The sequence below is a fragment of the Drosophila subpulchrella genome, chromosome 3L (genome assembly GCF_014743375.2).
Source record: "Drosophila subpulchrella strain 33 F10 #4 breed RU33 chromosome 3L, RU_Dsub_v1.1 Primary Assembly, whole genome shotgun sequence".
NCBI lineage: Eukaryota > Metazoa > Arthropoda > Insecta > Diptera > Drosophilidae > Drosophila > Drosophila subpulchrella.
This window is the reverse complement of record NC_050612.1, coordinates 20,454,866-20,467,580: the sequence shown is the minus strand read 5'-3', so window position 1 is coordinate 20,467,580 and position 12,715 is coordinate 20,454,866. Positions and strand designations below refer to the sequence as shown.

At 42.3% G+C, this 12,715-nt stretch overlaps 2 protein-coding genes across 14 annotated transcripts in view; both read right to left on the bottom strand.

The window, feature by feature from the left end:
- Positions 1 to 846: 846 nt before the first annotated feature.
- Positions 847 to 12,715, bottom strand: part of LOC119554215 (supervillin) — a 126,194-nt gene continuing 114,325 nt past the window's right edge. For 11 of the 12 annotated variants that reach the window (XM_037865021.1, XM_037865020.1, XM_037865024.1 and 8 more), the window contains 6 exons: positions 5,035 to 5,176; positions 4,464 to 4,974; positions 3,821 to 3,978; positions 1,738 to 3,756; positions 1,430 to 1,677; positions 847 to 1,365 (listed from right to left, as the gene is read on the bottom strand). In XM_037865021.1, coding sequence (XP_037720949.1) covers positions 1,126 to 1,365; positions 1,430 to 1,677; positions 1,738 to 3,756; positions 3,821 to 3,978; positions 4,464 to 4,974; positions 5,035 to 5,176 — 3,318 coding nt within the window. In that variant the 3' untranslated portion in view covers positions 847 to 1,125. Of the gene's footprint in view, positions 1,366 to 1,429; positions 1,678 to 1,737; positions 3,757 to 3,820; positions 3,979 to 4,463; positions 4,975 to 5,034; positions 5,177 to 5,433; positions 5,650 to 12,715 lie in introns of those variants that run through there. The other variant, XM_037865034.1, reaches the window with a different exon arrangement.
- On the bottom strand, positions 7,955 to 12,152 carry LOC119554218. Of its 2 annotated transcripts, none has more exons than XM_037865045.1 (2): positions 12,015 to 12,152; positions 7,955 to 9,490 (listed from the first exon to the last, which is right to left on the bottom strand). In XM_037865045.1, the coding sequence occupies exon 2, from the start codon at positions 9,357 to 9,359 to the stop codon at positions 8,409 to 8,411; it is 951 nt and encodes a 316-aa protein (XP_037720973.1). In that variant the 5' UTR covers positions 9,360 to 9,490; positions 12,015 to 12,152; the 3' UTR covers positions 7,955 to 8,408. The 2 variants fall into 2 exon arrangements, with proteins under 2 accessions (XP_037720973.1, XP_037720972.1); XM_037865044.1 differs by lacking the exon at positions 12,015 to 12,152 and adding an exon at positions 10,071 to 10,359.

Genomic DNA, 12,715 nt, shown 5'->3' with positions numbered 1-12,715 from the left:
GATTTCTTACAAAAATTTAAAGTTACACTTTTTACCCGAAAAAGGCAGTATTTTGGACGAAACAAAAAAAGTAACAGTCCAAACATGGAATGCCATACCTTGCTGAACTCGTAATAAAATTCCCTATCGATTTGCATTTAAAACGGAAAAACTTAATTTTTGGCCAAATTTCTCAAAAATAGGTGATGTTATCAAAATCTCGAAAATTTGTGGTAAATTGAATTTTCCTAAGCCAGCAGGAAAATGATAGATATCGATTAGTTAGCTTATTAGCTGTTCATAGCAGTGCGACTTTTAGGTCTGAGACCAGTTTTAGCCAAGTTAAAGCAAAAAAACGAATCGAAAAATGTTGATTTCTTACAAAAATTCAAAGTTACACTTTTTACCCAAACAAAGGCAGTATTTTGGTCGAAACAATAAAAGTAACAGTCCAAACATGGAATGCCATACCTAGCTGAGCTCGTAATAAAATTCCCAATCGATTTGCATATAAAACGGAAAAACTTAATTTTTGGCCAATTTTACCCACAGATAACCTTAAATAAGTATTACAAAATCAAAATACAATAAAATGTTATTTAATAAAAATTAAATTTACGCAATAGGTTTTAACATAATAAAAACACAAATACATAGTTATAAAATTAGGAAAATAAAGCTAACATTAAAATGATTTCGAATTGAAAACAATGATGAAACGAGAGCTCGTTGGTTTTTTTGGTGTTTGCAGAGATTAAACAAATGCAATTTCGTTAAATCGTTAAAATATCAAATAAAATAATGGTAAAACAACTCAACTTAATATTATGTACAGGTAAAATCGAAGAACTTCAAACTCCGAACAGCTATCGAATGAAGCGAGTTGAAATTTATTGCCTGGCATCGTGCACTTGTATAATAGTCGTTACATATTTAAGGGCTATGTAATATGTGTAAAATAGAGAGTACATAGGGATATGCGCACGTGTGTATATGCTATACTATATAGGCCTATAGAATACGATAGTTCAGATCTGTCTGTGTCCGTTGCAAAAGCATCGCCGCCTACAAAAAGTGCTTAGAAAAGTGATTGGTTTGTGTTTTGTGATTGTGTTCAAGTCTATAAGTTTGCATTGTGCCTCTCTCCTAGAACAGCCCACGCTCCTTCTTCAGCTTGGTCTGTTTCCAGATGGGCAGCTGCTCGAATTCCGCCCGGCTGCAGCCCAGTGCCGTCCGGAAGTCCTCTGCATTCAAATAGACCTCCAGTCGCGTGGGCTCCACTCCCTCGGGCAGGGGACGCGCTTTAAGGACCTCCAGCGGATACTCGGTCTGTGTCATTTGTGCCAGCATTGTGCCGATGGTTATGGAAGCATCAGTTCGCCCATCCTGCAGGGGAAATAAAAAAAACTATATAATACAGTTGTATTTTTTATGGGTTGCAGCCACTCACTTCTTCGTTGATCTCCCTCACATCCGGACGCTCTGTCCAGTCTGGGAAGAGTGCCTTGAAGGCCAGTGGCTCCAGGCCTGCCCACACCACTAGGCCCTTGATGCCATGGAAGGGCTCCTTCTCGTTCTCGCCGTGCTTGGCACGCCAATAGTCGACGGCTGTTTCGAGGGCAGCGCGTCTCTCTGAGATCCAGCGATTTACTCCAGCCCGGTTGTCGTTGGTGGGACTGCTTCGCTCATCGGTGTTGACTAAAAATTAAATATAAATATTTATAATTCCCAATACCAATCCTGAGATCTAGTACTTACTCTTCACATCCTCTAGGGGCCACCATCCCATCCAGAGCCACAGCTCATCACCATCGTCCAGCAAAAAGATCGTCGGCTGTCTGGCATTGTACAGCTGAGCCTGACTGAAGGGATACGGACTGTGCAGATCCTGACAGCGCAGGGGATCGCTCAGTTCCAGGGCCTTGAAGACACCCTGGGTGCTGGAGAAGTTGAAGATCCTTATTTGATAATCAAAAGACTTGGTGGTCTTCAGTAGGCTGCCGTAGTCTTCCCTTGACTCCTTCAATCCCAAGGCCTTCTTGCACTGCTCGTCCTCGGAACCCTCCTCCGATTCAATTAAGCTGGCAGTTTCGCTGCTGAAGAGATCCTTGGGCACCAGCTTGATCAGTTCCTGGGCAGCCTCTAAGGCCACGGTGCGGGTGTGAGGAGCACTCTTTGCTCCATGCCAGACAATTACATCTCCCTGACTGCCATGGATCAGAAGCATGGAGCTGCGAGAGCGCAACTGACTGGACTGGCAGTCGACTTCCTTAAGAAGGGTTTCTTCGTTGACGTTGCCCTGCAGCTGGTAGAGTCTCCACTGGCTACGTCTCTCCAGACACTGCTCCTTGCGGCCACGATGCTGCCACATCTGTCGGAACAGTCGAACAAAGGCTGTGCACTCATCGCCTTGGGAAACCCGCATCTGGGCGCCCTTCTCCTTGTCCAATTCCACGGTCAGCAGAGAAGCTGCACCCTTTTCGTTGGCACTCGAGTCCTGACCCTGCCAGGTGAAGTACACAAACCTGTCGCGTCCCACTGTGCTCCTGTTCGACACCTTGCCACTCAGTTCGCGAACCGTGACCGAAATCTGGTAGATCCAACGCACTATGTAGCTCTCCGCCGAGTAAAAGTGACCGTAGTCCTCGCGGTTATTGGCCGCATCAAAGTTAAACTCGTGGATCTGCCACTTGTCCGTGGACTTGGTGATCACATCAAAGTGTCGCATGGTATCGGTATCATAGTAGAAATTGCCACGACCCAGATTGGCCTGCTCTAGCACCAGATTAGGTTCTAGGTAGGGTTCTCCCTTGTGCAAGGCGGTTCCGTTTAGAGCGCGCACCACATGTACTCCATTCGACAGGTAGTCCTTCTCCAGATCCTCGCGTTCCAGCTCTGGCCAGTCGCTGAACTTCTCCTTGAACAGCACCGTCTCCATGTTCTGGGTGATCTTGCCGAGAACACACCACTCGGGACGTTGAGCGGTCCTCTTGGCATACTTGGCGTTCTCACGACGACCCACAATGGAGACATAGTTAAGCGGGTTCAAATAGCATTCGGCATAGTCCGCCGAATCCTCAGCACCAAAATGTTCTTGGGCCAATCTCATGGCAGCCCGCTTGGCATCCGAGGGGGCATTCTTGCCATTCCATACATACAGCTCACTGCCAAAGTCAAAGACCAAGACCTTTCGGGTGTCCAACATGTCCACTTTAGGGATGCAGCCCCAAAACTTATCCATCGGAACAAGGGCCTCATCCTGGTACTCATAGATCTTGTTGGTCTCAATCAGACTGCTCTCGAACACATCGTCCTCATCCGCATGACCACACTCGGCTATCTCCGATGGGTCATCCTCCTTCTTTCCCAAAAGCTGCCAGAACTGACGCCACTGCCGCTCCTTCAAGTACTTGCCATCCGTGAGGATCACCTCCTGAGTGGCAGTACATCCCAGATCCTTGTTCTCCACAATGGCAGCGCAGATCTTCTTGCTGCGCGAGATCTCAATCACGTTGGCAAAGGAACCAACGTAGCGGAATAGCTGCGATCCGGCGACCAGGATAAAGCAATCCCCACGATTTAGGGAGGTGTGTACGGGTTCCACCAATCGCGTTTGGACATGGGTGCGTCCCTTGACATGGAGCAGCATCATCGGCTTGTGGGGCAGCCACATCTGCTGCAGGGGAATTGACGAGGAGCGCAGGGCCACCGACTTGAAGTCCTCAATGGAGGCCAGTCCGGCTATGGCCTCGGCAGCCAGGTTGGCATTATGGCCATCTGTTAATGGAAACGGTTAACTTAAGTTGGCTCTTTAATTTATCGCAGCCATGGGCTAACTTACATGACTCCAGCTTGAGGCGTCGCAGTTCCCGCTCAGCTATGCCCGTCCGCATTTCCGTGTATTCCGAACTAATGTCCTCACGAGCAGCCAAGCTCTTGAGAGGATTGCGTGCGGCCCGTCGTCCTTTGGGACCCTGCACGTGGCGCTTGCTCACCAAACTGTGTTAAAGGGGGAATTTTGTTTAGAATTTTCTGTTTACCATATTTGATTACTTATGTTAGGCATAATTTTTACGGGACACTTTCTTTCATAACTCAAAGCATAAAGTTGAATTAAAATTTTCATTTACTTTATTATAGTTGTTTTACTATTAACACACAGGCTACCTTTTTACAGTAAATTTACTACTTCAATTAATGGTAAAAATACTTTTACAACGATTATATATTATACTATTATTATATAGTAGTTGTTTTACTACTAAAGGTAATCGATTTATACTACTATTATACTACATTACTATTTCTTTTACTTTTAAAACTACTGAAAATATGAGAAAGTGACTATTAAATTGGTGAAATTCGCATTGGCAATATATTGGTAAATTTGAAGAAAAAGAGGTTTGCGTTTAGATGATCATTAATTGAGTTATGAAAGTCCAAATTAATTTTAAATAGTATTTTATGCTGGGAATTGAACTCACCGCTCTGTGGGCTTGATGTCGTCGAAGGCGCTAATCTCCAGCTCCACGTTCTCCTCCTTCTTCGGCTTCGAGGCGAAGAAGTTCTCGAAGGTCTCCTTGTCGTCCAGGCGGGGCACCTGAATCCTGGCGCCCACATTGGTGGGAGCGGCGGCACTCTTGTTGTTGGCCAGCTCCTTGTTCTGCTTAGCATTCTGGGGGGAGCTGCGATCTCCATCCGATTCCGAGCTGCTGCTGTTGGAGCGACTCAAGTTGGGCACCTCCTCCTCGGGATTCACACTCAGACTGCGGAGGGCAGTCTTGTTGGCGGTACTAGAACTATTCGCACTGGAGGTGACCATCATGGAGGGGCTCTTGGCCAGTCCCAATTGCGGCTGGTTGGCGCTGCGCACCTCCAGCATGGGACACTTTTTGGCCGCATCATTGGCAGAACGTTCGAACTGAAGCTCCACGGGTGATTGGGCTTTCTTTTGCAGTCGGCCAGCGACTGTGAACTTCTTGGCATCGGTTTGTTCTGAGGGTTTATAATATTTGGTTAGTGGAATTTATAGACAACCTAGGATGTATTACTCACCTATCCTCTGCTTCCAGTTCTCCGAGTTGCACTTGAGTTTGCTCAAACGATCCGAGACCTTGCCGCCCTCCAAACTTGTGGGTATCAAAGGCGATGGGGGCAGTGGTTTGTCCGACAGCGAGTGGGCCAGAGATAGCGATTCCTGAAACACAAGAGTTAGACGAGATCGTGATTACGTTCACTTTCCAAAAACTTAAGACCACCCACGCTCTAAGCCCCAAATATGAGCGCGTTTATAAAGAAATTAACAACATTATAATAGCCTCGAATATATGGTCAACAATCTTGCGGCCTTATCGGCTGGGTTGTTCCCAATTTAGATGAGTCACAGAAACGCTTCTGTTTGTCAACAGTTTTTGGGCTGAGGAAAGGAAGGGAAAGGAAAGAGTTGGCTTTTACCAGTTTTACTTTTTCCATGCCGGCGATTTAATAGCTTGTTTGTTTATTATTAGCGAATAGCGATTTTACAGCTGCTGCGGCGCATTTCCCTCTGGCACACCTCGAAATCTGAAGGTCTTTAGAGCCAAGTACGCTCCATTAGTGACCCGCGATGGATGAGCAAGTGAGCAAACGTATCGGGAACTCGACTCGAGTGGGGTTCGCTTTGCTGCCGGCCAGCACAATGCCAATCTGGCGACTGCCAATCGCCGCCTGGCTAATTGCGCACCTTTGCGAGGCTCTAGAGCTCTAGACCCGCCAGCTGGAGACAGTGCGAGTCATGCGATTAGATAAGGCTGCACTGCGAAATAGCAGGCTGAACTAAACTACCAAGGCAAGAGAATGTATTTAAAAGATGTATGTTAGTATTAACCAAGTAAAAATAGTAATTTGATTTTACTAAAACTTAAGGAACCTTGAGACTAATGCTGCATATATGCTCTCATGAAAAAAAACAAAACCCTAATAATATGGTAATTAGTAAAAATAATTCCCAAAAAAAAGAATGTACCCATATTAAATATCTACTTTTATATTTTTGGAAAATTTAAATATCTTAAAAATTATTGAGATTAGATAATACAGAAAAAATGAGGAATACGACAGTATATTACTTATAAATTGTATGTTAATAATAACAAAATATTTTTAGTTTTAAATGACAATCAATTTTTTTAAACTGAATATAATCGGATCGGGATTTGTAATAGTTTTAAATAATAAATCTTTAATGTTATCTTAGTGCAGTTGAAATATTTTCTTTGCTTTTGCTGTCTATCTCAATCTCTCCATCTTAAACGGAGTAGACTTAAGACAACAATCTTGTTATCCCATGTTATATGCATTTTTTCTCACAGTTTCGCGGAAAGATAAGAACAACTACCGATATGGGTATAAGTGTTTACTCCCCTGCACTCGCCTCGATTTGTTTACATTCCTGTAGTTTATAAGCTGTCAGTGCAAAGCAAAAACTTAATTCATGTGTTTACATGGGCATCAGCATAAGTTATGGCGCGACTGGAATATCGATAAAGAGATATTTCGAACCAATCTTATCTAACCAAAACTGTGTCTTGGGGTGAAGTTCATAATCAGCTTATCTTGTTTGATGTCGTTGATGTTATGTTTGATATGGTTATGCAATGTTTAGGAATTTCTGTTTATGTTTGCCCGACTTCGACCCCATTTCAGAGCCCTTTCTTAACCCACTTATATGGTGGGTAATTCTTTACTGCCTTTAATTATGATAATATAAGGCACTGATTGTCGAGCACTGCACTCGAAGAGACTAAAATAGTAGCCAACCTTGAGGACCCTCTCAACTCTTTTCGTATTTCTCTTGAATTTCAGCGTGTGTCATACTTGAAAGCGCCTATCAATGAATACGAACCTCTCGGTATGAATCATCCGAATCCCATATATAAATTGATAAAACACACATAAAAACTGGGTAAAAGCAGGCGGCTAACGAACAAGGAAAACAAAGCGCGACAACAATTTGATTAACCGATGATGTGATGGAAACCGAAAGGTAGAATTCTTCCGCTAGAGGAGGGCCCAAAAAAGTGCTATAAACACATCACCCAAAAGGTATGACGCCACAGAATCTCAATCAATAAATGCCAATTTACAATATTTTATTGGCTTTTGTTGGGCTGCCTGTGTTATTTGCCAATTTGCGTCGCTTTATTGACATTTGGTTTTTGCAGGCACATACTATATATATTCGAAACTACACAAAATGTTAAAATTAGCATATGAACATATATTCATTTTTCTTTTTTGGGTGGAATTTTGGCAACCGGTAAAACTAAACCAAGCCAAACCGAAATCAAAGCCAATTAGGCCAAGTTAAGGTGGCCATTTGGTTATTTCGTTAAGACTCAAGATCAAGTGCGGAATGCGTGGGCATCTGGCCAATTTAGCAGCATAATTGTGGATAAATAAACTGGAAATTTTCCCCGGAACTGCTTTATCTGTAGTTCCATGGGTGCGGTCTCAATGGAGACACGGAATGGGATTGATAAGGTCGCCAGCTGTGGATTTATTATGCTGTCTTATTATTATTATTGCAGTGGCTACTTGTTGCAATGTACAAGGTTCAATGGTCTAGGGTACTCAGATCTGATCTTCCACTCCCCAAAGAGACCTTTCACCGTGGGCTATCTTTTCAGATTCAATATCCCCTGGATATTATAAATCCGCTTCAGTGCTTTCAATCAATCAAAAGCCACAGCAACGAAATTACCTCACATCACAATCATTTTGTGGTCAAAACTTTTCCCATCTCCCAATTTATAATTAATGATCATCATCACTCCAACATTTTGATTTGCCTCAATTTATTTGACAAATTGAGTTTCGCATCGATGGTTGAAGACTTGCCAAACTGCCAGATAAATTAGCTAGCAGCTGTATCGAGGTAAAAGTGCAAATAGTAGATATATAATATACGTTTATTTAAAAATTTTCGAAATGCTTCTAGCAGCTGTGCATTTTCTCTTTATTACGAATATTATTAGGTGTGTGTTGCATTTGATACAATGTTTATTCATAACATATAACATACATTTAACGATAAGTAATACTACCATACAAATTCATATTTATTCATAAGTTAATACGTACAATCAGCGACATTAGTTTAGCAGTACTGTTCTCTTATAATGAGATAATTCGCAATGACAATTTTGGGATTCTGGACAATAAAAAACGTTTATACAATGGGTTTATACTAAGTACAGGCTTCGACTGCGAACAATTGCGATTTGAGTTGTTACTTTGATTTGCTTAAGTTTTCATCGATTAAACAAACAAAATTCAGGGGGGAGCAGACTATAGGAAACTTGAGGCTTGGCAAGGTCTCCAGAGGATTTAATCTGACCCTGTGGGAGATGATGGCACTATAAAATGGCGCTTCCATTCCCATATGATCCTCATCTGGTTTCGTTGATGTAGGTGGTCTCTTCCACACAGGAGGCCTGCTCCTCGGCGAGGAGATCGGTGATGGAGTAGGCGGACAGGGGCCGGGAGAACCTCCGCTCCGAGAGTATATCATCGATGCAGGTCACCGGCGAGAGACAGTGGCAATCGGGACAGTCCTCGGGCTCCTCGGCACTCCTGGCGATCACCTGGAAGATGTCCTCCATGCTGGTTTGCAGGCACAGGGAGGGAGGCTTCCTTAGGCGTACCGGGGAGCTGGAGTGCTCCGGTTCCGGGGAGCTGGACAGGGGTGAGGCTGTCGAAGGCGTGGCCGAGGTGCCACGGGTGCGTCTCGGAACGGGCACTGCCATGGGCTCCCAGTCGCTGTGCCCGGCGGTGGACTTCTTCGCGGGCTCCTCCTCCAGTTCCTGCCACAGATGCATCGCCTGCTCAATGTGCTGCAGTTGGGCAGAGAGCTGGCTGGCAATGCTGGTTTTCCGCGAGGCACACGGCGTGGAATCCCTGGACTCATCGCTGGCTCCGAACATCCTGATCTCGGGCAGAGTTACCGGAGCCACCCGATTGACCTGGCGCGTGTTGCCCGTCTCGAACATCCTGGCAATCTTGGTCACATTGCTGCGTTTCACAGGCGCTGGACTCGGAGGAGGCAGCTCCGCCTTGGGCACCACCTGCTGACGCTTGGGATAGACACGGGTCACCGGTTTCCTGGCCTTCTGTTTCACCTTTCCCGCCGCCTGATCCTGGGCCAGGACATGGCAGCACAGCTCTGGACCATAGCAGCGATGGAACCTGTTCCTGTTCGCCTCGTAGTCCGCATCCGCGAAGCGCTTCATCCGCACAAGGGACTTGGGGAGCAGGGTGACCACCGCGTAGGTGACCAGCAGGTAGGGCAGCCACTCCGCATATTCCCAGGCGGCTTCCAAGTAATCCGTGTACTCCGTCATGCTCGCTTCGTTATCACAAATTGCAATTTGATTTCGTTGGCGGGCGCTTATTAACTTTTACCTCGCTTTTCCGCTGATATCGTTTTTGCAATGTCGATAAGGGCAAAGTTCTATTATGACATCACATCACTCTACAATGGGGATTGGTTAAATAATGGAATACTTTATTTATTTTCATGGCTGGCATTCACTTTGTTGCAGAACGGAACACATTGCAAAATATTTACTTCGTTTTCTTATTTATTTAGCAATGTCTTCCGTGACTGATGGTTTTCTTTGTTCGTGTTTTTAGTTTCCGTTTTTATGATAAAGTTTTTCGATTTATTTTTACATTTTAATTATTGTTTTATTGATTTTTAAGTTTTTAAATGTCATTATTAATTTTTTTTCTGCCTTTAAACAGTTTTTAGAGTTTTTAAAATGTCCTTTGGTTATGGATTTTAAAAACTGTATTTATATTCATTTGTAGGCTTTCGATATTATCACATTTTTAAATATTGACTGAAGCTTGATTTATGTTTGCAATGTTTTTCACTACCTTAGCTGGTTTAAGATATTATAAAAAAAACATTTTTAAAACATACGAAGTTTAATTTTTTAAACTTCTTTAAAAGTATACAACTGAGAATCAAAACATTGCAACATCAAATACTAAGTTTCATATTTATCCATTTCTTTTTTAAGGATTAGAGTCCCCAAACACCCACACACCTTTCTCCAAGTGGTGTCCGCTGCGTTTTGCACTTTGCGCTGCAGTTCGCATTAATATTTATATTTATATTTTGAATATATCATTAGTGCGTATTTTTATCTTGGCCCGACATCCGATATCCCGAGCTTTATTTATTTATTTAGTTTGCAATTCGTTTTAATTTTTTGTGAGCGGTTTCGGATTGGATTCTTGTGTTTCTTTCGACGCTTTTTGTATTCCGTTGCGCCTCGCGGTCGTTCTTTTCTCTTTGGCTCCCCGTTTCAAACTTGAACGTTGATGCCGACGCGAAATTCAACGACACTGCTCCCCAAAAACTCAACGAAAGCTGCGCGCGTCGCTTGGCGCTCTCTCTCTTATTGGAATTGCGGAGCCCTCTCTCTTTCGTTGGGTTTGCTGGCCTCTCGCTCGCTCTTTTGGGCAGCAGCCTGCTGCACTTGCGCAGAATTCTGTTTGGCAATCGGAAGATGCTGTTGTGCTCTTGTTGTTGTTGCCTCTATTGTTGTTGTTGCTGTTCTGGTTGGGTCTCCTTGGGTCAAGCACTTTGTTACTTCTGATAAGAACATGCGGGTGCGAGGGAGCCAGCAGATGGGCAACTTTCATTTCAAAGAAGTTCTTTCAGCGAAGTGCAAAAAAAACATTAACCCTTGGAGGGTCTCTTATTGGATATTTTTGATATTCTTTATATTTCTGGTAGTTATAAAGATAGTTTTTCAAAACGATTTTTGTGTCAAAAGTTGAGAGTTTTTAATATTCCTTTTTTTAAATACTTAAAAATGCATTTTTTAATATTTTTCACTTGTAATAGTTTAAAATATGTACATATGCTTCAGTTGTTATTGTAAGCAAACAAAAATTTCCCATGAATAATATTCAATTAACGGTCAATTTCTTTATGAACAATAAATCTTTAATCATTCTCCCATTGCATACTAATAACCGAGATAAAGTGATTTCTCATTAAGGATTATCAATGCTTCAGAATAATATTGTTCAATGGAAAATAAATTTAATTTACATTTATAACCCAGTTATAAGTTCATAGGTGATATTTACTTAAGGTTCTGTTTTAATGCCCGTTTTATTATATAGAAAGATAGTCAGTTTAAAGTTCTCGAAGAAATATATTTATTTTTTGCAAACTAGAGCTTTTACTCGTACTATGTTATTTATCTCTGTCAAAACTGAAGTAAATATTTGCAGGGGCTTCCACTTTTCCACTGTGGTCTGCGTATCATCTTGGGTATTATTTGCCTGGTTTATCAGAGACCCCGACATATGCAAACAGCTCACGTAGGTAAATAAACCAAATATAGAACAGCACGATCAACTGCAACAACAACAACAACAACAACTGGGATGCCTCTTTGTGATTTATGGGATTTAATTGCTAATTGTTGATTTTGCGCCCCTTAGAAATTTGTGTCATCTTTCTGTAAAATTTTCCCATCTAATATAGACATGTGCAGCGCATGTAGATGTGAAAACACATGCGCCTTTTAGATTTCAGAACACACATTGTTCTGAGCAAAGTGAAATGCTTATTTGTGAACCATTTGCGTGGGTGTTTGGTTCTGTTTCTGTTTCCGAATCTTTTCTACACGATTTGTAATGGCCACAGAGATTGCGGTCACTTCGAAGATTTCATTTCAAAGATTTTATTTTGACACTCGCACTTTGAGAAAGTTTCTTTTTGCAGGTGGGTGGGTATTGCTTTTTATTTATATTTATTATATATGCACTGCACACACAAGTGGAATAGCCAGCCTTGAAACACTTTGGTATTTATATTTCGTTTTTCATAATTTCATATTTCACTTTTTCTTTCAAGTCAGCCGAGCAAATGGCAGGTAAAAAATGAAATAGTAAATAAAAACACTGCCATTCGCTTCCTGCTGCATTCGACAGTTTGAGTTTATGCAACTCAGGAAACCACTTCGCATTACTTTTTATGCAACCCGCAACGGGCCCCTAGTTTTATTTTTAGTTTGCCGCTTATCAATTTTAATGTCAATTGAAACCGGCAGCGAGTAATAATGCATACTAATAAAAAATGAAAAAAGAGTAACAAAGTCAGGCGAATCGGATCGAGAGCTTTGGAAATCAAAGTCGAATTGCCGCTGCGAAGTGCGAACCGCTCGCCGCCAAGTCGCGATTCATACTGCCTCGTAAATTTACAAGCTGACGAAGTCGGGAACTGGGGATCGTATCGGATTCTTCCAAAAGCCGGGTCTTTCGAACGAAGGAAACGAAGCTCCGATGACGAAGAAAGAGCTGCGAAGACGTCAGCTAAGGAGGCTTTTTAAATTAAACTAAGCGTAATAAACGAGATCATTGTGGGCATACCAGAAAAATAGGGAGAAACTTAGAGGGCTGATTAAGGAAAAATAGATTTCCAAGTAAGTATCACAAAAATTTTATCTTGAGAAACATTTTTAACATCAATACAATAAAATATTTTTAATTCCGAACTAAAAAGATTAACATTTTAAACTTTTTGTTTATCTAGTCTAATTGAATTGAAAAATCAAGGGAAATCAAGGCTAAATAAATACCCCCAAACCCAATACTTATTATTTTTAAACCCGAAAATTTTCTGTACACTTTCGTGGCTGGAATGTGACCACATAAAAAGGGACAGCGAAAT

Coding starts and splice junctions, on each gene's coding strand:
- LOC119554218 (XM_037865045.1), bottom strand. CDS start 9,359: ATGACGGAGTACACGGATTACTTGGAAGCCGCCTGGGAATATGCGGAG.